We start from the raw sequence: 21,042 nt of genomic DNA on the forward strand, positions 1-21,042 counted from the left end.
GGCGACGGGCTGGCTGATTTCGATTCACGGTGATTGGGGAAAATCTGCTATCTCCCTTTCGCACAAAGCTCGCTCGGAAAAACAAATTGAGTCGGGCATATCGGTTAAATCATCCGTCTCACAAAATGCTTTTGAATTTATTTAAATATTCTTTGTTCTGTGGTATAAATTGCACTATAAATTTGCGTTAAGTATTAATAATCTTTCCTGTCTATTGAAGTTAAATGTAAAATCTATACAAACACATGTCCGTACTATTTACTGATTACTGATTCATTTCAAGTCCGTCAGGCTGTTCACGATCGACGGCAACAGATCTCCCAACTTGGGCAGGTACACGTCTGGTATGAGCTTCTTCTCCTCGGGATCCTGGCTCAACTTCCAACGCTCCACGTCCTTCAGCTGATGGATTCCGGAACCTACAAGCAGGGTCTGGAAGCCGCAATTGAACCCAAGAAGTATGTCCGTATTGGCTCGATCTCCGATCATCAGAGTTCTCGATGGATCGATCTTCTTCTCCGTGACCAGAGACTCACAAATGGCAGGATTCGGCTTCCCGATCACTACAGGATCCCGCTCCGCACAGGTTTGAATGGCCCGCACGAAGCTCCCGCTGCCTGGTACTATCATATTGGGCATGGGGAAACGCTCATCCGTATTGGTAGCCACGAACAGACACTCCGGGTCGTTTAGGTAGGAAGCGGCCTTCATCATCTTGGGAAAACTGAAGTGTTCGTCGAAGCCAACGACCACGGCTCCGATGTCCGTGTCCAGTTTTAAATGCTGTGCCATGAACTCGGCCAGCGATCCCTTCATGGGTTCCGGGCCCACCTCAGTGTGCTGAATGCCCACGGCGTCCAGTTCCTTGGTGATTCCCTCGCTTCCGATCACAAATACCCGCTTGCTGAAGTTCCGTCGTTTCAGGTACGCAGCTGTGGCATGGGCCGTTGATATAATGCCATTCTCCTTGATATGAAAGCCCAGTTCGACGCCTTTCTTGAGAAGTTCCGACCGGGTCTTCGTCGAGTTGTTAGTGCAAAAGTAGATCGACTTTCCCATACCCTTCAACTGGTTCATCACATCCACAGAGCCCTCCAGGGCCTGGCCATAGATCCAAAGGACACCTGATGTGAAAAAATGGATTAATATTGTAGAAGAATTTTCTTAAAATTAAAAAAAGAACGGTGCTAAATAGGTTCTCACTTTGTAGTTGTTAGTTTTATTAATGCCATTGCTAGTTTTATAAAGGGCGTTATTGATTTCTCAATATCTACAAAAAGTATACTCATATTGTTGGTAATTTATTTCTAAAATTGATAAATTAATCATTCAAAGGCAAAGAGGACAGTTTGAAATTAATTCCAATTAAGTAAATTGGTAACTTCGCAAAGATACATAAACGAAAAGAAATAAAAGCTGTTATGATTAAAGAAGGCATTATTGCATAAAATTAATAAATAATGGGGTTGAACACAACTTTTGATATTGCGTATATAATAACGATTTCCTTGAATTGATAAGATTGTCTAATATTAATAAACTTAGGGCTCATCACTATGAGCATTAGGGAATTTATCAAACGGCTCTTTACTGCTTTACTCTTTACTAAATATAACGATGATTAACAAGATATGAGGGCATCCGAAAGTCGACTTCCCGCCATATCACGCACTTCACTCTTTGACATTGAAATAAACGACGCAGCCACAATACAGAAACTATTGGCTGCTGACGTATTTGGGCAGAATGTGGTATACACATATCTTTATGTAACGCAACTTCCTGGGGGGAATCCTGGGTGGGTGCGAGTTAGTAGTATCTCATCCCCACCACCGACTTACCATCGCAGTCGGTTATTACACTGTCGAAGCCTGCTAGCCACTCGGTCACCTTGGCGGAGGATAATTCCAGGAGATTGGTGCACGACTGCTTGTACATGTTGATAGCTGCCTGTCGCGAAAATCTGGCGAAGTTACAACTCATCTATGGCTTTGCAGCGACGACTATCTTATACACATCACTTTTAATTTATTAATTGACTCTCGATTGCGAGAAACTCCCTGAGAATTAAAGCAGCTGTTGGCGCCTGTTAAGGCTATGTTACTATCTGTCAGATTTCAGCGTAGCTGTTAATGCGCCATGTTAAAGTCAACAGAGTGCTAACAAGTGTTTGGCGCCAAATTTGAATTTAAGGGCTCCTTGGAAGCAGAACTTCTGTGCAACAAATGCTTATATTCGAAAAATGAACTAAGCTCCCCAAACTATTGTAAACACACACTTTGATCATTTTTATGCTTGTTTATTGTTTTATGTGCCTAATCACTAAAATTAATTACTTATAGTACAGGCATTTTTATTTTGTTGAATCTCAGCTTTCTTTTGTGTTTATAAACTTGCTGGAAGAACAAACCATTGCAGAAATTTAATTGAAATACTGACCCTACACACGTTACAAGGTTGGTAAGCAAATTAAAGAGGTTGCAAAGCAGCGTTTTTGTGGCGGCGTGGCGAGGGGTGTGTTTGTGTGGAGGGAAGAGCTGGAATCGAGAGCGAAAACGTTCTTGCGTTTTGTACCATAACTTGCGTTTAAATAAATCTCATTAAGCTAGCGCGAAAACGAACGAAAAATTGTTGGCTAATTACAGAAATAAACTATTTTACATTTACAATAATCATAAATTAATAACTAGGACACGAAACGATATCGAGAAAATTGCATGTAGAGGACCGAGGCCCTCTGCGTTTTTTTTATGTTGCCATTTGGGGTGCGTCTGCTGATGAGAGGTAATGAGCCAAGTCTATTTTGCTAAAGGATCCTGCCTAAAACTGCGACATAAGCAGACTCCCACCGACGCCGCCCCCGCCACCACCTCCTCCTCCGCCGCCGCCACCTGGACCGCCACTAGTGCCCAGCACAGATCCCAGCAGACCGCCACTTGACATCTGCTGTTGCTGCATGGGCATCTGCTGTTGCTGCTGCATCTGCATCGATGAGGAGAAGCTATTCATGTTCCCCACAACGCCAGGTCCCATACTGGCACTAAGGCTGGACAGCCCGGGTCCTCCAGGTCCTCCTCCCAGCGATCCCAGACTAGTGGCTCCCATTACACCCGCTGCTCCGCCCAAGCTCGCTCCTCCGGGCAGCAAGCCCACGCCCGGTTCGGGGCTCTGGTTTTTCTTTTTACGCTTTTTCTCCTTTTTGCGCTTCTTGCGCTCCTTGTCGTCCTCATGGCGTTTCTGCTTCTTGTGCTTTTTCTCGTAAGTCTCCAGGCCGGCCGAGTCTGCAAGATGGTTATCATTGGATTATGTGTGATCGAGTTGCTCGATAATTCAGCAGATTGCTTACCGAGCAGCGTGGATTCCTGTCCCGTGGTCACCCCGTCTTTGTGTTTTTGCTTTTTGTGTTTGTTTTTGTGTTTACGCGCAGGTGTGACATATGTGGTACGATACTGTTCCGGCAGCTGAAAGGAGCACCAGAATCGGATAAATTAGCAATGTGAAAGTGCAGAGGAAAAAAATAATATATTTTATGCAATTTGTTCTAGTAACGATTTATCCATTGTTTGAAATATATGACATGTAAAAAATATTTCACGAAACCTTTTAAGATGAATTATTATTATTATTAGATTGCATATAGGGTGAAAGAAAACTCTCAATAATATTAAATGCCAATATTTCAATAACAAGAAAGGAAGGACAATCCGTCAACAAGGAAGGTTAGTTTTTTTTTTTTTTTTGAATATCATAATATTAAACCATATGGCAGCAATATGAATTAGTGGCCTAAACTGGCGCGTTCTGATTTATGCACTACTTGCAACAAAAATTTAAAACTGAAAGAAAACGGGCAGGCGGACATGGCCTTATCGACTCAGCTGTTCATATAGATCACTGCGTTGCGAACTACTGACTTAATATACACTGTTCAAAAGAGGTTTAAAGGGAAAACCAACATTTACACTCTTGTTAATTTAAGTAATTTTTGTGATTAATGACTAAAATATTTGTGTTTCAAATTTGTTGTTGAACATAAGGAAAATGAATTACAACTCTAAAATACTACGGTGATTATAGAAATAAGTGACAGAAAAGGTGCGACCAAATAACACTTTATAGTAGATCAGTCTGTGCAAGGACACTTAAATCCAAATTTCATATGCAAATTTTAAAAAGCGAAATTAATGCATGCAAATGTATAGAGACGCAAAGCATTGAATAGCGTCTAAATGTATTCTAAGATGTTCAATGTGCCGTATCTAAAGATTCGTCATTTTTCAAACTGAGCAAGCGAATTAAAAGCATATTGGAAAAACCAACCGGTCCGGGATGCAAGCGGAATCCGGCCAGCTGCACGGGAGTCAGCGGAAGAAGCTCCTTTCCACCAATGGGCGGCTTTTCGATCACGCTCCGCAGCGTGCTATTCTCCACGGGATGCGTGATGAGGTCGTTAATGCCGGGGATGTTCTGCAGAAACGAGGCCAGCGACTCCTTGAACTTCTTCTCCTTGAACTTGGTGAGTGTGTGGTGCAGTCCGTACTCGGTCATGAGATCCTTGTCGCCGGTAAGTTCTGCCTTGGCGGGTGGTTCCTTCATGGAGTAAAATGGCCCCGTGTGAATGATCGTTGGCGTCTTGCCCAGCGAAATGGTCGTTTTCAGGGTGCCGGATGAGTCTTGACGGGCCACCACGGGTGATCGGCCGCCGCCGTGGGGCGATGACTTCGGTGAGTCCATCATGTTGCCGTAGTTGCTCATCATCTTGGAAACTCAGCGATTCTCTTCACTCTTGGCAACCCACGCACACAATCGCACCGCACCGCACACGCTCACGCACACAGGGGCACAGCAACAAGGCAAGGCCAGCAGAAGGTGTCGCCTGTCGCGGCTCTCGGGCAACGCTGGCCAAGCTCACACTCTGCAAAATGCGCCGCGTCTGCCCGGCACTTCGGCTGACTCTTTTCTGGTCGAAAACTGAACTAATTATTTGCTCTTGTGGCGTTTTCTAACAGATTTCGGGGGCAAGTCTCGCCATCTTGTTGTGTCCGCGAACCAGTGTGACCGCATTGCGACAGCTAGCGAAATACTGAGGCTTCAACGAAAACGCGAGATGAACGCGACGTGAAAATACCAAAAGTGTTGTGGGAAATATCCCAGATGGGGAATACCACACAGGGTTGTACTGTAGGGCAAACTATCGAATATTCATCGTATAATACATTTTTAATTACCTATAGATATAATAAAGTTAATATTACTTTGGAACTCTTATTATATATGTATCGTATGTACGTTGAGTTATATATTTTTAAAACAGTTATTTTACAGTTTATTTATTACAGTTTATTTTATACGTACAAAAACATTAATTAATGGGTGCCAAAACTATAAAAGCCGGCTTACACGTATAGTTGGCTTGTTTTTAGGTAGCTTTTGCTACAACAAATGACCCATAAAGTGAATATTGTATAAACTAGCAATTGAGTGACGGACATATCGTATTTTGAACGATCATCAAGCTAATATTTTTATACACATCTTTTTCATACGAAAATGTTTTAGAATTTCAAATTCCAACAGAGTGGAAAATCACCAAAACAATCGATAGCATCGCGGCCATCATATGACCACTATCGAATGCACATCGCCAGCCCTGCGACCGCTCCGAGCCCCACAACACGAAAAACAGTCGGAAAAACACACATCAAACTAGTGTTGTGTTTGTAGTTAAATAACGATTATCCTCATAACTCGCCCGCACCAGCCATGCAATTCACGCTCCGTCATGTTGTTTCGGCAGTAGCCAAGGTAAGGATCGGGCGACATAACCGATTCCCCAAACGCCATCGCCCCTCAAGTTATGCAATCTAACCTCACCGAGGGGGTCGAGAAATGGGCAGGAAAAGGCTGGAAAATGCACTTGGATCACCTGCAGTGCTCATATGATCCCGGTGGGTGATTCACTGGCGTTTGGGGATTTGTTTGGCCCCGTTTTCAAGGTCGCTAATTAGGCCAATTATCAGCTGATAGTCGGCCGAAGATTAGTGCGAAATGCGTGCGACTGGCGTGATAAATGATAAGGTGCCACAACATGTAGTAATCTGCCGTCTTTACAGACTCCTCTGCGCACCAATGCCGCCATTCTGGGTGCCCTCAACGCCCGCTGCTACTCCAGCACCCACGAGGCGGACATCGTGGTGATTGGCTCCGGACCCGGTGGCTATGTCGCCGCCATCAAGGCCGCCCAGATGGGCATGAAGACGGTCAGCGTGGAGAAGGAGGCAACTCTGGGCGGCACCTGCCTGAATGTTGGCTGCATTCCCTCAAAGGCGCTGCTGAACAACTCCCACTACTACCACATGGCCCACTCCGGTGATCTGGAGAAACGTGGTATTAGCTGCGGCAGCGTTAGCCTGGATCTGGAGAAGCTTATGGGTCAAAAGTCCAACGCCGTGAAGGCTTTGACCGGTGGCATTGCCATGCTTTTCAAGAAGAACAAGGTCACACAGCTGACGGGCTTCGGCACCATCGTCAATCCCAACGAGGTGGAGGTTAAGAAATCCGACGGCTCCACGGAGACTGTCAAGACCAAGAACATCCTCATCGCCACCGGCTCGGAGGTTACCCCCTTCCCTGGCATTGAAGTAAGTGCAAAACCTCTACAGCGCGCTTGATTACTAATGCATGCCATTCAAAAACCTTCACAGATCGACGAGGAAGTTATTGTGAGCAGCACTGGCGCCCTGAAGCTGGCCAAGGTGCCCAAGCATCTGGTTGTCATCGGCGCCGGTGTCATTGGCCTGGAGCTGGGTTCGGTATGGTCGCGTCTGGGCGCTGAGGTCACTGCCATTGAGTTCATGGATACGATCGGCGGCGTGGGCATCGATAACGAAGTCTCCAAGACGTTCCAAAAGGTGCTCACCAAGCAGGGTCTTAAGTTCAAGCTGGGCACCAAGGTGACGGCTGCCTCTCGCAGCGGCGACAACGTCACCGTGTCCGTGGAGAACGCCAAGTCTGGCGAGAAAGAGGAGATCCAGTGCGACGCCCTGCTGGTCAGTGTTGGACGTCGTCCCTACACCGAAGGTTTGGGTCTGGAGGCCGTGGGCATTGTTAAGGATGACCGCGGCAGGATCCCCGTCAACGCCACTTTCCAAACTGTGGTGCCCAATATTTACGCCATCGGCGACTGCATCCACGGACCCATGTTGGCGCACAAGGCTGAAGATGAGGGCCTCATCACCATTGAGGGCATCAACGGCGGCCACGTGCACATCGACTACAACTGCGTGCCCAGTGTAGTCTACACGCATCCCGAGGTCGCGTGGGTTGGCAAGAGCGAGGAGCAACTGAAGCAGGAGGGTGTTGCCTACAAGGTGGGCAAGTTCCCCTTCCTGGCCAACTCTCGTGCCAAGACCAACAACGACACCGACGGTTTCGTCAAGGTTCTGGCCGACCAGGCCACCGATAAGATCCTGGGAACCCATATTATCGGACCTGGTGCCGGCGAGCTCATTAACGAGGCTGTGCTGGCCATGGAGTACGGAGCCGCTGCCGAGGACGTTGCCCGCGTTTGCCATGCGCATCCAGTAAGTGATTACCTAATCTGATTTGAACCTTTCGAACCTAATGCGCACAATTCCTTCTTTCAGACATGTTCCGAGGCCCTGCGTGAGGCCAATGTGGCAGCTGCCTTTGGCAAACCCATCAACTTCTAAGCACTTCCCAATCTCTGCCAGATAGTGAAGAATTTTGCACCGCGTTTGAAATCTTTGAATAACCCCTATTCGAAAAATTATCCTGACGGCCGAAACGACAGTCTCCGCATATTTGTAACTCTCAATGTAGGAACAGAAAAGTGGAAAATATAAATAATGGTAATGGCGCCAGGCGTTAATTGCAATGTAATATGTGTATTAAGCTAGAATAAATACAACACTGTTTGAAAACTCGAAACTGCAGTTCTGCAGATTAATTCTTTTTCAATGTCGTTAGATTTTCTGGTGTACCACTAATAAAGCTATAAGCATAAAAATAATAGGAGTCCTGTTAAAAAAAAAAAATTGTTCAATTGGTCTCTACAATTTATTTACCATCAAACAATTACATTAAATTTCAAGCCATACGTTCACAAGTAAGATGTAAATAGGTAATACCCTTAAATAGAGAGTTATAAAAAAAATGATAATAAATAACATTCTTTATTAAATTTGAATATTAATATTAATCCACGATTTAGCGGAAAACTCGCCAAGCTGAGTATCACTGTTCACAGCTGTCGTACCGGCTTTTCAAAAGCCATCTGGCAACGCTCGCGAACGCTCAGTGTCAAAATTTCGGCCGTTTCGAACAAATAATTTATTTTTGGGCTTTGTTCACACATTTAGCACCGCATTATTCCCAATATTTTTTACTCAAAAGTTTTGGGGTACAAAATTCATAGCTCATTGCAATGTTCCGATTTGGCAAGCTCCATCGCAGTCTGTCTAAGGTGGCCAAAAAGGGACAGACAGCTGTGTATTCCCAGCGCCGTTGCATTCAGGCGAGGAGTTTCTTGCCGGGATTGGCTAGTAGGACGGCTGGAACGCCCTCTGCGACGGCCCAGGTAACCGGTGGAAACAAGCAGCACGTACACCCCCATGGTAATTCCGTTAACAGTGGCCACGAAGAAGTAAGTGCATTCGTAGAAATAGTTTACATAACACAAGACTCTAATATATTACCCCAACCCAGCATAACACCCGCTGGCCGAGGAAAGTCTTTAGTGGCATCCAGCCGACGGGTTCCCTGCATCTGGGTAATTATCTCGGCGCCGTGCGCAAATGGGTGCAGCTGCAGAATGCTCGTGACGATGTCACCGTGTGTATTGTGGATTTGCACTCTATTACCATGCCCCACAATCCGCCGCTTCTGCGAGAGAACATCTTCACCATGGCCGCCACGTTGTTGGCATGTGGCATCGATCCCACCAAGAGCACCCTCTTTGTCCAGTCCGCCGTTGCCGAGCACGCCGAGTTCAATTGGATCCTTAGCTCCTTGACCACCATGCCGCGATTGGCTCAACTGCCGCAGTTCCGAGAGAAGTCCCGTCTTCTAAAGGATGTCCCTCTGGGATTGTACGTTTACCCGGTTCTCCAAGCAGCCGACATTATGCTTTACAAGTAAGTAAATATATTCCGTTTTTTGTTCAGAATGTAAGCCGGGAATGCAAGAGTCCTAGTTGCTTATCAGACTTAAATGCTTTGGTTCAGCTTTACATATTTTTAAACCACCCTTTAATATCTGAAATGGTTTGCCATTTGCTTACTTATTATAGTACTTATAATATTCATATTCGTTTTTCGATCAGGTCCACTCATGTTCCTGTGGGCGCTGACCAGATTCAGCACATTCAGCTGGCCCAGCACTTGGCCAGAATTTATAACGGTCGCTATGGCGAGACTTTCCCTGTTTGCACCGCCATCATTGAGGATGGTGATGCCTCCCGTGTGCTGTCCCTGCGAGATCCCTCCAAAAAGATGTCTAAATCGGAAGCGAATCCCAAGGCCACCATCAACTTGTGTGACTCGCCCGACTTGATTACGCAGAAGATAAAGAAAGCCGTCACAGACTTTACATCGGACATTACTTATAATCCTGGCAAGCGTGCTGGCGTCAGCAATCTGGTCAACATCCATGCCCAGGTCACGGGACAGAGCATTAAGACAGTGGTGAACGAGGCCGCCACTTTGGACACGGCAAAGTATAAGGACCGTGTGGCGGAGGCTGTGGTCGAGCACTTGCGTCCGATCCGAGAACAGATACACCATCACATGACTAAGCGCAACGAGATGATCTACTTGCTGGAAGTGGGTGCAGAAAAGGCACGTCAGCAGGCACGCCAAACGTTGAACGATGTTAAACAGCGCCTAGGACTAGGAACCAGTGCCAACATTCCGGCTGCGGTGCATGTGGCTCCACTTCTGCCCGCACCCGATATTTCCAAAACCTCAGCAAGCAGGCGAATGTCCAAGGACTTCGACGGGAATGTCCACGAGCGTCACGAACGGATGTACGGATTCGGAGATCAGCCAAGCGGAGGAGCTGGTCAGTCAGCCACCGGCGAGGTGGCGGATATGCCTCAGGCCGTTGTACCGCGGGTGATCCGTCGGGCGCCCATCGTTCCCACTCAGTCTATGCGCGTAGAGAAACAACTAGGTAGCACTCGAACTCGGCACGTATTCCAGATGGACACCTGCAATGCTCCGCATATAGGGTTCAAACCGCCGCCAGGATTTTCGGCCAGCATGGTCACCGGTGCTCTAGCCAAGAACAAGCGCGCTACAGTTAAACCCGTTACTGGCAACCTGGGCTTCGGCCAGCAATCGCAGGGTGGCTCTTACAAGCACAGCCAGAACGTGAATCCTAGTGCGGTATCCACCATTGCACGTGAAGTAAACGCTGCTAAGAAGCAGGAGTTTACCTGCAACCCCGCTTTGTACGGCTCTGCCTTAGAATCGCTTTCCAATTCAAGTCGCTCGAGCGAAAAGACTAACTCTACGGCAGGAGACAGTGAGTTCATAATTGTCGCGAGCGAGGAGGAAGAGCAGGCTGCTTCCTCTGAGGAGCAACGCGAAGAAGCTGAAGAGGAGGAGTCCGGGGAACGTGAAAGGGAGAAAGGCGAGCGCAACGCCACTGAAGCTACCAAAGTCGAGATTTAACTCTCGGAAACATTGCAATTGTTATAAGTGTAGTACAAGTATACTTAGGTAACATTACTGTTAAATCTGTCGTTTTTTTGAAAATCGCGAACAGCTTTTGCAGCAGAAGACGAAGTCAAGATAATATAGACGTATCAAAATCAAATGGCATATGTGGATACTGACACTACAATTATTGTTATATTTACTGTTATGTACTGAGAGTGCAGTAAGATTACATTTTGAACTTGTATGTTTAATCCCATGTGATTGCATTGACCGGCTGGATTTCATCGCTAAATTATAAGCAAATCTCGCACCCAAATAAATTTATACTGATTTAGCATAGGAATATTCGTGTTTATTGCTTTCAGCTAACTTATTGTACTCTCGTTTGTTTTTGGTATCCTATCTTACGGTATGAGGATAAGTGCATGTGTAAATTACATAGGTGAGTATGTGGATGATGAGAAGCGTGTCTAATCGCGCATTTCGCAGGCAAAAAAAGTAAATGTATAGTGTGGTTAATATCAATATATATTTAGGATGTACTGTGCATCAATATCAGGGGCACCTCGTTGCTGTACTTTGAGTTCTCCTGGCCGCCCAACAACGCCGAATTGCTGCAGTCCCGCATCATGGCAATGGAATTGTTGCGCTGTTCCCGCTGCCTCAGCCGGCTGTGACGGATGCCATAGGCCAGGAAGATTGCCAGGCCTATGGCGATCCATATACTGAAGCGAATCCATGTGAGAATGTCCAACTTGATCATCAGGTAAATGTTGATCAAAATGGAAATGCCGGGTAGCCAGGGAACCAAGGGCACCTTGAACGACAATTTCACCCCTGATGTTGGCTGACGCGAGATGACCAGGAGCAGTACTGCAAGGGGTATGGTGCCTAGCACCAGCTTAATACCATCGAAGGACGTCACGTTAGCCAGATCCTCCTCGAACTTGGTTAGAATCTGCGAGAAAACCATGCACCAAAGAGCTGAAACAAAATAAATGTTATTAGGGGTATATTAATAATACTAATTTTAAAACTAAAATTTGCACTCACAGAACAGCGTGACACTGTAGGTGACGATCCTTGAAGTCTGCTTTGTGGGTACTGTCTGACCATTTAGGTTGAATATACGCCTCCATAGAGCACACGGACGATCCTGCTCCAGACCCGTGGCACGTCCGTTTGCCACAATGCGGCTCTCCCGTCGATCGTCCACTTCGTAGCGCAGCATAAGGACACAACTGGCCACCATGGAATAGGCCAACAAAGTGCCAATGGACATCATGTTCACCAGTTGGCTAAGATTGAAAACTGCCGCCAGAATGCCAGTCAGCATACCTGTGATCATGGTTCCCTTGAAAGGGGTCTTGTACTTCTCGCTAATGTCTCCGAGAAATTTGAACAGCAGTCCATCGTTGGACATGGCAAACACGATCCTTGGCAGCGGGAACATGGCTCCCATCATGCTGGAGCACAGTCCAAACATCGCTCCAATACTGACAACATACTCGGCCACATGCCACCCATTTATCCGGAAGACATGGGGCAGCGGAGCCTTCTCATCCTGCTCAAAATAGGGCAGCATCATGGTCAGCACTGTGGACACTCCAAAGTAGGCTAGGAAGATCATGGCCAGCGAGACAATCACAGCAAATGGAATGGACTTCTTGGGGTTCTTGGCCTCCTCTCCAGCTGTGGCAATGCAGTCGAAGCCAATGAAGCCGTAAAAGCAAACTGCAGCTCCTTTTATTATGCCCGAAACTCCGTAGGGCATAAATCCACCATCGCCGTAGCCCTCGGGTACCTGAGATTTTGGAATGGACCAGTTGCTGCTGGAAACTGAAAAAAGGATTGTGTAAGTAAATAAATATGTAAAACAATTTCAAAACCCACCTTTAAAAAGACCCGCGATAATGACGAACAACACGACTCCAAGATTAAGCATAGTGAAAACATTGTTCACCCTGGTGGACTCCTTGGCTCCAACTGCAATGGCCAGGGAAAAAAGTATGGTCACCACGAAGGCAAACAGATCCGGATAGGCACCCATTCCCTCGATGTTGAGGGGCATGTGGGTGCCCAGGAAACTGCTCATCGGATTGCCGCAAAGCTGATCGAGATAGGTGCTTAAACCCTTGACGACACTGGCAGAGCCTAGGGAGAGCGAATATTGGGCAATTAAATCAAATCAATCAGACGTCGTCGTCTCCAATTGAAAACTTACCAATTGCGTATTCGAGAATGAGATTCCAGCCGATGAGGAAGGCGATAAACTCGCCAATGGTCACATAGCTGTAGATGTACGCCGATCCCGCCTTTGGAACCCGAGCTCCGAATTCCGCATAGCACAGCCCGGCGAAAATCGAGGCGATGGCAGCGATGAGGAAGCTTACGACCACGGCTGGACCGGCATATTGCTTGGACACTTCGCCAGCTAGGACGTAAACGCCTACACCCAACGTCGATCCGATTCCCAGGGCGGTAAGATCGAAGGCGGATAAGACCTTGGCCAATTTGGATTCATTTGAGTCCTCCAGGGGCTTTTTGCGTGTGAGCACGCGAAACGCATTCGTCACGCTCCAGCTGGGCATTCTGGAATATGTTCATTAAACAATTATTATAATGGGTAAGTGTGCAATTGGGGCTTAGGGCTTCTGCTGAGCCGTGCAATAATAACCCGCCGTATTTTCGATGTTTACAGAACCCACATATTAACACGTTCGCAATTTGTGGAAAGTGCCTGTGATGGTAGGTGGGCTAAGAAATTGTGCGGAGTTGGATTTATGGATCGGGCCATAAGAAAATTAGTGGGCGTCCGTTAATGTGCGAATGTAGACAACGGTTTTACAGCCGCCAAGTCGAGTCGAAGCTGATCTAAATTGGAGTCTTGTGATCATCGGGGATTATTACCAATGACTCACAGGGGATATCTCCACACAAAGTTATTCCAAGGTGCAGTGCCTCAGCTAAGACAACGCTCAAGAAACTAGGAATTTGTCAAACTGTTCAGATGCAAATTTGATAAGGTTTCAGAAATTTGAAAATGAAAATCCTTCAAGTTTTCTAAATCTATTTCCGTTAGCATAGGTGAAAATAATTAATATAAAAAATAAAGTTTATTAAAAAATGAGTTCTTTACTTTTATCACACAAAACTGTCACAAACAGAAAAAAACAAAAAACGGACAAGTAAGCAAAAACATTTATTTTTAGATCTCAATCTAAACTATTTTTCAAAACTAATAAACTCTTTTTCAATTCTCGATAAAAGATTAAAATGTGTTTGAAAATTTATATTTGTATTTATCGTTTTCTCACCTGTTTATTAGTGAACTAGTCAGATCCTTTAACACAAATTTACTTTTTTTTATTTTGTAATTTATCCCCTTTGAATCTATATTTCACAAAATATCACAAACTGCCAGCCATTCTATGTTTCCAAGGGTGGAGTCGAGTTTCAAATACTTGAGTGGGCAAATAACAATCGTATCTGTATCTGGTTGCCTCTTAATTGAGTTTGCGTATTCGAATTCGCAGTTTGGAATTGTATCGAGTTGCGTATAGCGCCGGGAAACGTTCCACTTATTTCTGAGCGTTTGTGAAGCACGCCAGTGCCATTAAATAGCGAATCGGTTCCACGGCTCCGGGGATCGTGGTGAGTTCCAGCCGGACAGAAGCTCTCGAATCCTCAGGTCAGACACAACTGTGGTGGAATCGCGCCTCTGACGCTGATAACGCTAATTGGTAACCCGTTACCCACCTCCATCTCCACCTGAATATGAAGTACGAGTATCGGATGACTTGTCAGGTCGATGGGCCAAGTTTACCACAAGCCCTAATGAATTGTCGCGTTCGATTAGCGGTTCGAATAGTGGAAACTGTTTGTCGTCATTAAATAAGTAGCAGGGTAGCTAAATTTTAGGATCAGTTCACTTTACATCTTTGACACGCACTGTCAATTAATAGTCCATCCATCTAACACATTAGAAAGTTGCTGATATCTTAAAGAACCTTCACAAGATAAGAAACGCGACTTGAGAACAAAGGTTTTTTTTTTAAATTTTCTATATATTCTTAGTATGACTTATTTTTTAAATGAAGTATTATTTCCCAGTACAAAGTAATAGAAATACTCAATTGCGTCCAGTTTAAATGGAATTTTTACGCGCCAAAACCAGCAGCTGAACTTTTCGTCCCTTTGTGAAAAGGATAAACACGCTCCACAGGGCATTTTTTAGTTGGGGTGTTGATACCTCCTGGATGGTTTTGCTTTCGTACGGCACTACTAATTTCGCTTTGTTTGAGCTTTTCATTCACATGGCCGCGTGGAGATGGAGATTTGGCCATTGTTTATACGCAACTCAGCTGATAGGGAATAGCCGATTCACGTCGTGTGGCCGAGAAGTGGGTGCTAAATCGTGGCTAAAATTAGCCACCGTGTTTGATTGCATTTAACGCTAATTTTAGACACTTGTTGCATGCGTGTTCTTGAAGCCCCACACACACACACTTCACATCTCAAAGAACTCACCCATAGTACTCGGCGAACTCCTCCATTGCTGTCATGCGAATCGATTTGATTAAATTCAATTAATAATGTACCGCTCATCAATTTGCGGCCGCTTTCCGTTCTTCACATAACCATTCTGCCGCAAACCATGTGTTTTGGTCATAAAATCACTTTTCCACGCAACACAGGCACATTGCCAGTGCAGCTGCCGCTCTCTCCATTCTCTCATTTGCCATGGCCGCAGTCAAAAGGGGTTTGCACCTCGTTGAACCATTTTAAATAAGTGTTGCTGCAAGCCCAACTTGAAACCTCTATTTTAGACACCTAAAAATATATTGGATTTTAAAACTTTGAAAAACTTTCCATGCATTTCCTTGATTTTTATTAAACGAACAAGTTTTTCGGATAACTTTTAAGTAGTTCAAATATAATTTGTATAATATAATTGAATTATTTAGCTCTTGTTTATTAAGTAGTCATTTATATCTCTCTATTCACTCTATTCATATCGTATTGTTGTAAGAATTTGTTGTGGGTTAAAATTTTGATATTTAATATTTTTTGACCTTCACAATAAGAAGCTATAAATTATATTAAGTAATAATATTGCATTATTTTACATCCTTCGCGCTACGTCCATGATCATTTACTATTTGCGTTTGATGGTCGGGAGAGAATCCGGGTAGTCGACTTCTTCGAATCTCCATGAGCTAGATATGCAAGCGATATTAATACATTCAACGCAGTAGAATGGCAGCCCTAATTTAGCCGGTAAAAAGCACTATAACCGCTCTCTGTCTTGTTGGCTCTCTTTTTGGCCTTTCTAATGTGCTTACTACATAGCCACTTCTATTTCATCAGCCCCTTGTCCACCCCTAACAGAGTTTCTTAGAACGTTTCAAGAAACACCGCCTATTGTTATCTTGTTCACATAATTTAGGGCTGAAAAATATTTACACGTATATTTTAATTTTTAAATAAAAACACTATATGATCAAAAACAACAGAAGTTAATGTTGTTATACATTTATTTTTTCATTATTTCTAATGTACTTATAATAAAGTAATCTGATCCGGGCTGTTTCGACTTACATACATATGTATGCACCACATGCAATAGAAAGAAGACATTTTGAAAAATTTCACGCAGATATCTATGTATCTTTAAAATTAAAACTAGTTTGGCTAGACATTGCTATACTAATATAGACTTCTTTGAATCTCAATGAGCTAGTTATGCTGACGATATTAATACATTCAACGCAGTGGTATATAATATAATAATATATAATATATACTAATAGAGTGTGTATTGTACTCGTGTATATAAAGTATAATAATGTATATTTACACGAGTAACGAGTAGAAAGCACTCTGTGCAGAAGAAATTACTTTCCCATGAATCAACAAATAGAGTCTTATGATTTATTTACAATTAAAGTCACATTTTGCGTTGCTAATCAGTTGGTGAAGCGATACCACTGATTGAATGACTCATATATATGTGTGTATGTATGTGTATTTATGTGTATATGTACATGTATGCGTGTACAAACATAGATCAAATAAGTTTGCTCAAATTTGTATATTATGAGTACGAAGACAAGCAATTTTAATCTGATTCTATTGCAGTTGCTAAAAAAAAAATATATGGCGCCCACTATGGCTAAAATATTGTATTCGCTAAATATTTAACGGATCTTAATGTTTCGTCATGGAAGTTTTAAAACCAAACCTTTACGCTGTTCAGTCACACTTGGTTATAATGAGCCAAGCTTAATTTAATAATCTAAACTAATTTTAACATCGAATAATCTCCAACACGCTCAGTTTCAAAAAAATTGTGAAGATGTGGAGTGGTCCTTGCGTTGCAACCGGGTTGCTGTTGTTATTCGGTCTGAATTTGGTCTTTCTGCTGCCAGAAACCAACTATTGTCATTTAAAAAACTGCCCAGCGGATAAAAAACTGCCACATATTGGCTGCAATAACAGTGGGGTAAGAATAATAGTTTGGAAACAACAACGTAATTTCATTCTTCTCATAAAGGGCGTTGCTAATTCTGTCGGGGTTTGGATTTTTTCAAATCTCTTTAGCAATATGGCTGTTGTTATCTAAAGATTTGAAAATTTGTTGTTAGCTAATACCAATTTGAATTGGATTCTGTACCTATTACTATGCTATTATATAAGCATTTTTTTAGTAAGCTAGCGTTAAGTTACACATCCCAATTTCTTACCCGTTACTCGTTTAGTAAAAGCAAGCATTTTGTAAGCATTTCCGACCGTATAAAGTATATAAATTCTTGATCAGGATCAATATCGAGTCGATCTGACCATGTCCGTCTGTCCGTATGAACGCTATACTATATGGAACCATAAAAACTAGAAAGTTAAATTGGACATGCAGATTCTAGTGACGCCCACGATGTGCAATTTTTTAAACCCATTATATAGCCCACAAACCCATGTTGCCGCATCTACTCCAACGCCCACAAATCCACACTTTTCAAATCTGTTTAGTTTTTTCTTCGTTTTATTGTTTGTCTTGTCATTTTCTATCGGTATACCAAAAACACTTCGACCAGGCCCCTCCCTACACCTACAAAACGACCAAAACGTTCACTTTTAAACAATTTTTAAGTTTTTCCTCATTTTGTTCTCCAATATCTATCGATATCCCAGAAAAATTATGAATTTTCGCCTTCGCATTCACACTAGCTGAGTAAAGGATATTTGATAGTCGGGGAATTCGGCTATAGTATTCTCTCTTGTTTTTGTATTGCAGAGCTGGTCACCAAAGTGCGGAAAAGATCCAAAAATCATTGACGTACCCAAGCATATAAAAAAGTTAATTCTAAACCATCACAACACATATCGCGATATTGTGGCCGGGGGTCAAATGCACAGGCTACCCATTGCAGCTCGTATGCTCAAGTTGAAGTGGGACCACGAATTGGCTCTTTTGGCTACAATCTTGGTAAAGCGATGCGATCTCCAACCCACAGACCACTGCATATCCACGGAAGAGTTCTCGTCTCCAAGCTACCATGCGGTATATAACAAGTTCAAGGCGAAGGAAGATACATTCCGGATAGTTCGATCTCAGCTGAACGCATGGTATGATCAGTACAAGCACGTTTCTTCATCCAGTCTAATTGATGGATTGTCCACAGCTAAGTAAGCTTTAATTGTAATTTTAGTTTTCATTTAAATATAAATATTTAAATAAATAACATTTATCGGTTTCAGGAAGGAGATTGGGCATTTCCTAAGGATGATCGTTGGCCCTAGTAACCGATTGGGCTGTGCCATAGCCAGTATCGAAAAAGGCGGATGGACCCATCAATGGCTAGCCTGTCTGTACAGCTGTTCACCCCAGAAGAACTCGCTTCTTTATGAGTATTCCGGAAAACCGGGAGTATATTGCACCACTGGGATTAATGGAAAATTCCAAAATCTATGCAATGACACTGAACCTGTGAAAGATTGCATGCACTCTGAACTATTCCAAACAATAACTGCCAACGACACTACATCACTAATCAGGAGCATGTTGAATAGACAAACGCAACCCAGAACTTTTGGGTGGCTTTGGAATTGGGGTAAAAAAATTTGGGGCTGGGTGAAGAATGCTTGGAATGCAATTGTGGGTTGCGGTAAAGGTGGTGGTGGTGGTGGCGGTGATGGAGGTGGTGGTGGTGGTGGTGATGATGGTGGTGAAGGTGATGATGGTGGTGATGGCGGTGGTGGCGGAGATTATTAAGGTGGTGAATAAATTCGACTTATGTATCAATAAATTTATAAAATGAAAATTAGGGCTAAAATAAAATAAAAAACACAATCTACAGATAATACGATAAATAATTAAATATATTTTTACTCTAGAAATATGTTTTGTGTCATTTTAATATTTGCCGCTTACAAATGAAACGGAATTGTTATCTGTGTAGACAAGTAAAGTACATTACAATAAAACAAGAAAGCATGTTTTAGTCGACTATCAGATACTGGATCCTTTAAGCTCTTACGACGTACTCAACATTTTTGAAAGTACTCTAAACTTTCTAGCTTATATATGTGGCGCCCACACTGAAGCCCGGTCTGGCATCACGGCGAAAACAGGTACTAACGCCAAGACCTTTCCTGGAGGACGATATCTTCTGATATCGTCAGACTGGACACACTGGAACTTCAGCTCCGCGCGCAACAAGCTTACGGCATAAAACAACAAGATATTGTACTTAGTAATTAAATAAAGCGGTAACTACATAAGCTACCATATATACATATGTCGGAGCGCGACTCTTCGCATTCCAGAAATTCCTTCTGTGATTTCATATTCTGATGAAATTGTAATATTGCGGTAAAATTCTATCGAGCGCTGCGGCAGAGGCACGAACAGCCTCTGCAGCTGAGTGAGGTCCGATCGAGTGGTCATAAATAGTCTGTTAGAGAGAGATGACAATGTGGCACACGCCAGTGTGTATAGCCATTAGAGAATATGATGAAGAAGGGACATGTAAGAAGATCCCTTCAGTGAAGTTTGACTGCTGACGTCGATCGGAACTTGCTGCGCTGACGCACAAAATCGCGAAGTGAATAAATAATATGGATGAAACTCCTGTTTCGCCGACACATACATACATAGTTCCGAAGATCACAGCGCTCATACGGACAAACCGACGGACATGGCTTAATCGTCTCGTCTAGGAGACGTTGCATTCAAAGCCGTCAAAAACTGCAAATTAAAACAGATATGTTTATTTTTCGTAGTCCTGCATTATAAAATAAAATTAGTTTTCTTGAAGATAAAAAAATGACTGATGTAACCAGTAACATATTGTAGTCACATTTGAGCCAAGAACTGAACTAATGAACTGAGCTTAATTTAATAATATAAACTAATTTCCACACCGACAAATGATTAGCTTCGAAAAAAAAATGTGAAGATGTGGAGTTGTTCTTTCGTTGCAGCTGGGTAGCTGCTGTTATTCGGTCTGAATTTGGTATTTTTGCTGCCAGGAGCCAACTATTGCTATTTAAAAAACTGTCCATCGGATACAAAACTGCGACACATTGGCATGTGATACTCTAGAAACTCTTATAACTCTTAATCTAGCAAATACACTAGAATAACAAGATGCGTAACGCCATACGATTTTTTGGCACACGATTTTTTCGCCGTGGCTCTAGAGCTCTATGTGTGTGTTTTTTCACAAGTATGCAAATTTGCAGTATTTTAGTATTAATATATTGGAAATACTCTAAACTGTTATGTTTCAGCCCGCAAAAGTTAATTTAACAGCGCACCATTATAATAACAGCTGTTAATTTCAGCTGTTGCGAGCACATACCACGTGGCTGCATTTAGCTTAACTTTCAAAGTGTTAGAAATTAAAAAGAAGATCGCAAAAGAGTATAATTTGAAATGGATAATCAATCTTCAGGTTTGTATTATGTGTTCCTGTTAATATATTGTTTATTGTGTGCGTCTACTACTAACTATTTGTACATTTAGCAAGTGATGTCCACATGTAGCTGTTTGAAAAAAATTGCAACTTTGAAGAGAGCTACAACAATTTGTTCAAATTTGTTCAGTAAGTGTTTATATCCATGTTGTAGTGTGTTCAATTCTTAGCTCATATCATGTAGTCTCTATGTGCGTTTGCGGTTTTTTGAGAAATATTATGTTTTAGGAAGCAATATCTCGATTGCCAGTGCTGACCTGCTGGAAGTGTGGCGCAAGCAAAAGGGTTTTCGTCAAAAGGAAAATACTTTTTACACTTTTATCAGTGGGCATTTTTCTGATAGCAAGCTAGACTTTAATGAACGATACCTAAAGGAAAATGCG

The 21,042-nt window shown here is 43.3% G+C and overlaps 6 protein-coding genes and 1 non-coding gene across 11 annotated transcripts, besides 5 other annotated features; 4 read left to right on the forward strand and 3 right to left on the reverse strand.

Moving 5' to 3' along the window:
* Positions 1-106: 106 nt before the first annotated feature.
* On the reverse strand, positions 107-2,111 carry CG5567 (uncharacterized protein). Its single transcript, NM_140758.3, has 2 exons — positions 1,842-2,111; positions 107-1,124 (listed from the first exon to the last, which is right to left on the reverse strand). The coding sequence occupies exons 1-2, from the start codon at positions 1,981-1,983 to the stop codon at positions 274-276; spliced, it is 993 nt and encodes a 330-aa protein (NP_649015.2). The 5' UTR covers positions 1,984-2,111; the 3' UTR covers positions 107-273.
* On the forward strand, positions 238-1,166 carry asRNA:CR45175 (antisense RNA:CR45175). Its single transcript, NR_124975.1, has 2 exons — positions 238-868; positions 925-1,166.
* A 180-nt stretch (positions 2,112-2,291) lies between the features above and the next one.
* Positions 2,292-5,068, reverse strand: MED19 (Mediator complex subunit 19). 2 transcript variants are annotated; one of them, NM_001300174.1, is made up of 3 exons: positions 4,321-5,068; positions 3,347-3,461; positions 2,292-3,281 (listed from the first exon to the last, which is right to left on the reverse strand). In NM_001300174.1, the coding sequence occupies exons 1-3, from the start codon at positions 4,756-4,758 to the stop codon at positions 2,821-2,823; spliced, it is 1,014 nt and encodes a 337-aa protein (NP_001287103.1). In that variant the 5' UTR covers positions 4,759-5,068; the 3' UTR covers positions 2,292-2,820. The 2 variants fall into 2 exon arrangements, with proteins under 2 accessions (NP_001287103.1, NP_649016.1); NM_140759.3 differs by having other exon boundaries at positions 2,382-3,281.
* A 414-nt stretch (positions 5,069-5,482) lies between these two features.
* Positions 5,483-8,168, forward strand: CG7430 (uncharacterized protein). Of its 2 annotated transcripts, none has more exons than NM_140760.4 (4): positions 5,483-5,805; positions 6,114-6,641; positions 6,705-7,583; positions 7,647-8,168. In NM_140760.4, exons 1-4 carry the CDS (start codon positions 5,764-5,766, stop codon positions 7,710-7,712), a joined length of 1,515 nt encoding a protein of 504 aa, NP_649017.1. In that variant the 5' UTR covers positions 5,483-5,763; the 3' UTR covers positions 7,713-8,168. The 2 variants fall into 2 exon arrangements, with proteins under 2 accessions (NP_649017.1, NP_001262000.1); NM_001275071.1 differs by having other exon boundaries at positions 5,603-5,805; positions 7,647-7,939.
* A 125-nt stretch (positions 8,169-8,293) lies between these two features.
* Positions 8,294-11,020, forward strand: TrpRS-m (Tryptophanyl-tRNA synthetase, mitochondrial). Of its 2 annotated transcripts, none has more exons than NM_140761.3 (3): positions 8,294-8,665; positions 8,728-9,155; positions 9,344-11,020. In NM_140761.3, the coding sequence occupies exons 1-3, from the start codon at positions 8,447-8,449 to the stop codon at positions 10,692-10,694; spliced, it is 1,998 nt and encodes a 665-aa protein (NP_649018.2). In that variant the 5' UTR covers positions 8,294-8,446; the 3' UTR covers positions 10,695-11,020. The 2 variants fall into 2 exon arrangements, with proteins under 2 accessions (NP_649018.2, NP_001262001.1); NM_001275072.1 differs by having other exon boundaries at positions 9,344-10,756.
* Positions 11,021-11,190: 170 nt separating this feature from the next.
* Positions 11,191-15,361, reverse strand: CG5535 (uncharacterized protein). 2 transcript variants are annotated; one of them, NM_140762.2, is made up of 5 exons: positions 15,213-15,361; positions 12,907-13,274; positions 12,576-12,836; positions 11,736-12,521; positions 11,191-11,666 (listed from the first exon to the last, which is right to left on the reverse strand). In NM_140762.2, exons 1-5 carry the CDS (start codon positions 15,236-15,238, stop codon positions 11,215-11,217), a joined length of 1,893 nt encoding a protein of 630 aa, NP_649019.2. In that variant the 5' UTR covers positions 15,239-15,361; the 3' UTR covers positions 11,191-11,214. The 2 variants fall into 2 exon arrangements, with proteins under 2 accessions (NP_649019.2, NP_730312.1); NM_168753.1 differs by lacking the exon at positions 15,213-15,361 and adding an exon at positions 14,000-14,255.
* Positions 15,362-17,040: 1,679 nt separating this feature from the next.
* CG34002 (uncharacterized protein) lies at positions 17,041-19,049 on the forward strand (the record flags this gene model as incomplete). The annotated part of the gene is made up of 3 exons (NM_001038940.2): positions 17,041-17,187; positions 17,977-18,368; positions 18,441-19,049. The coding sequence occupies 3 exons, from the start codon at positions 17,041-17,043 to the stop codon at positions 18,952-18,954; spliced, it is 1,053 nt and encodes a 350-aa protein (NP_001034029.2). The 3' UTR covers positions 18,955-19,049.
* Positions 17,462-17,961: a mobile genetic element.
* Positions 19,050-19,480: 431 nt separating the features above from the next.
* Positions 19,481-19,826: a mobile genetic element.
* Positions 19,827-19,835: 9 nt separating this feature from the next.
* Positions 19,836-19,900: a mobile genetic element.
* Positions 19,901-20,310: 410 nt separating this feature from the next.
* Positions 20,311-20,386: a mobile genetic element.
* A 9-nt stretch (positions 20,387-20,395) lies between these two features.
* Positions 20,396-21,042: part of a mobile genetic element that runs on past the window's edge.

The sequence above is a fragment of the Drosophila melanogaster genome, chromosome 3L (genome assembly GCF_000001215.4).
Source record: "Drosophila melanogaster chromosome 3L".
NCBI classification, from domain to species: Eukaryota; Metazoa; Arthropoda; class Insecta; order Diptera; family Drosophilidae; genus Drosophila; species Drosophila melanogaster.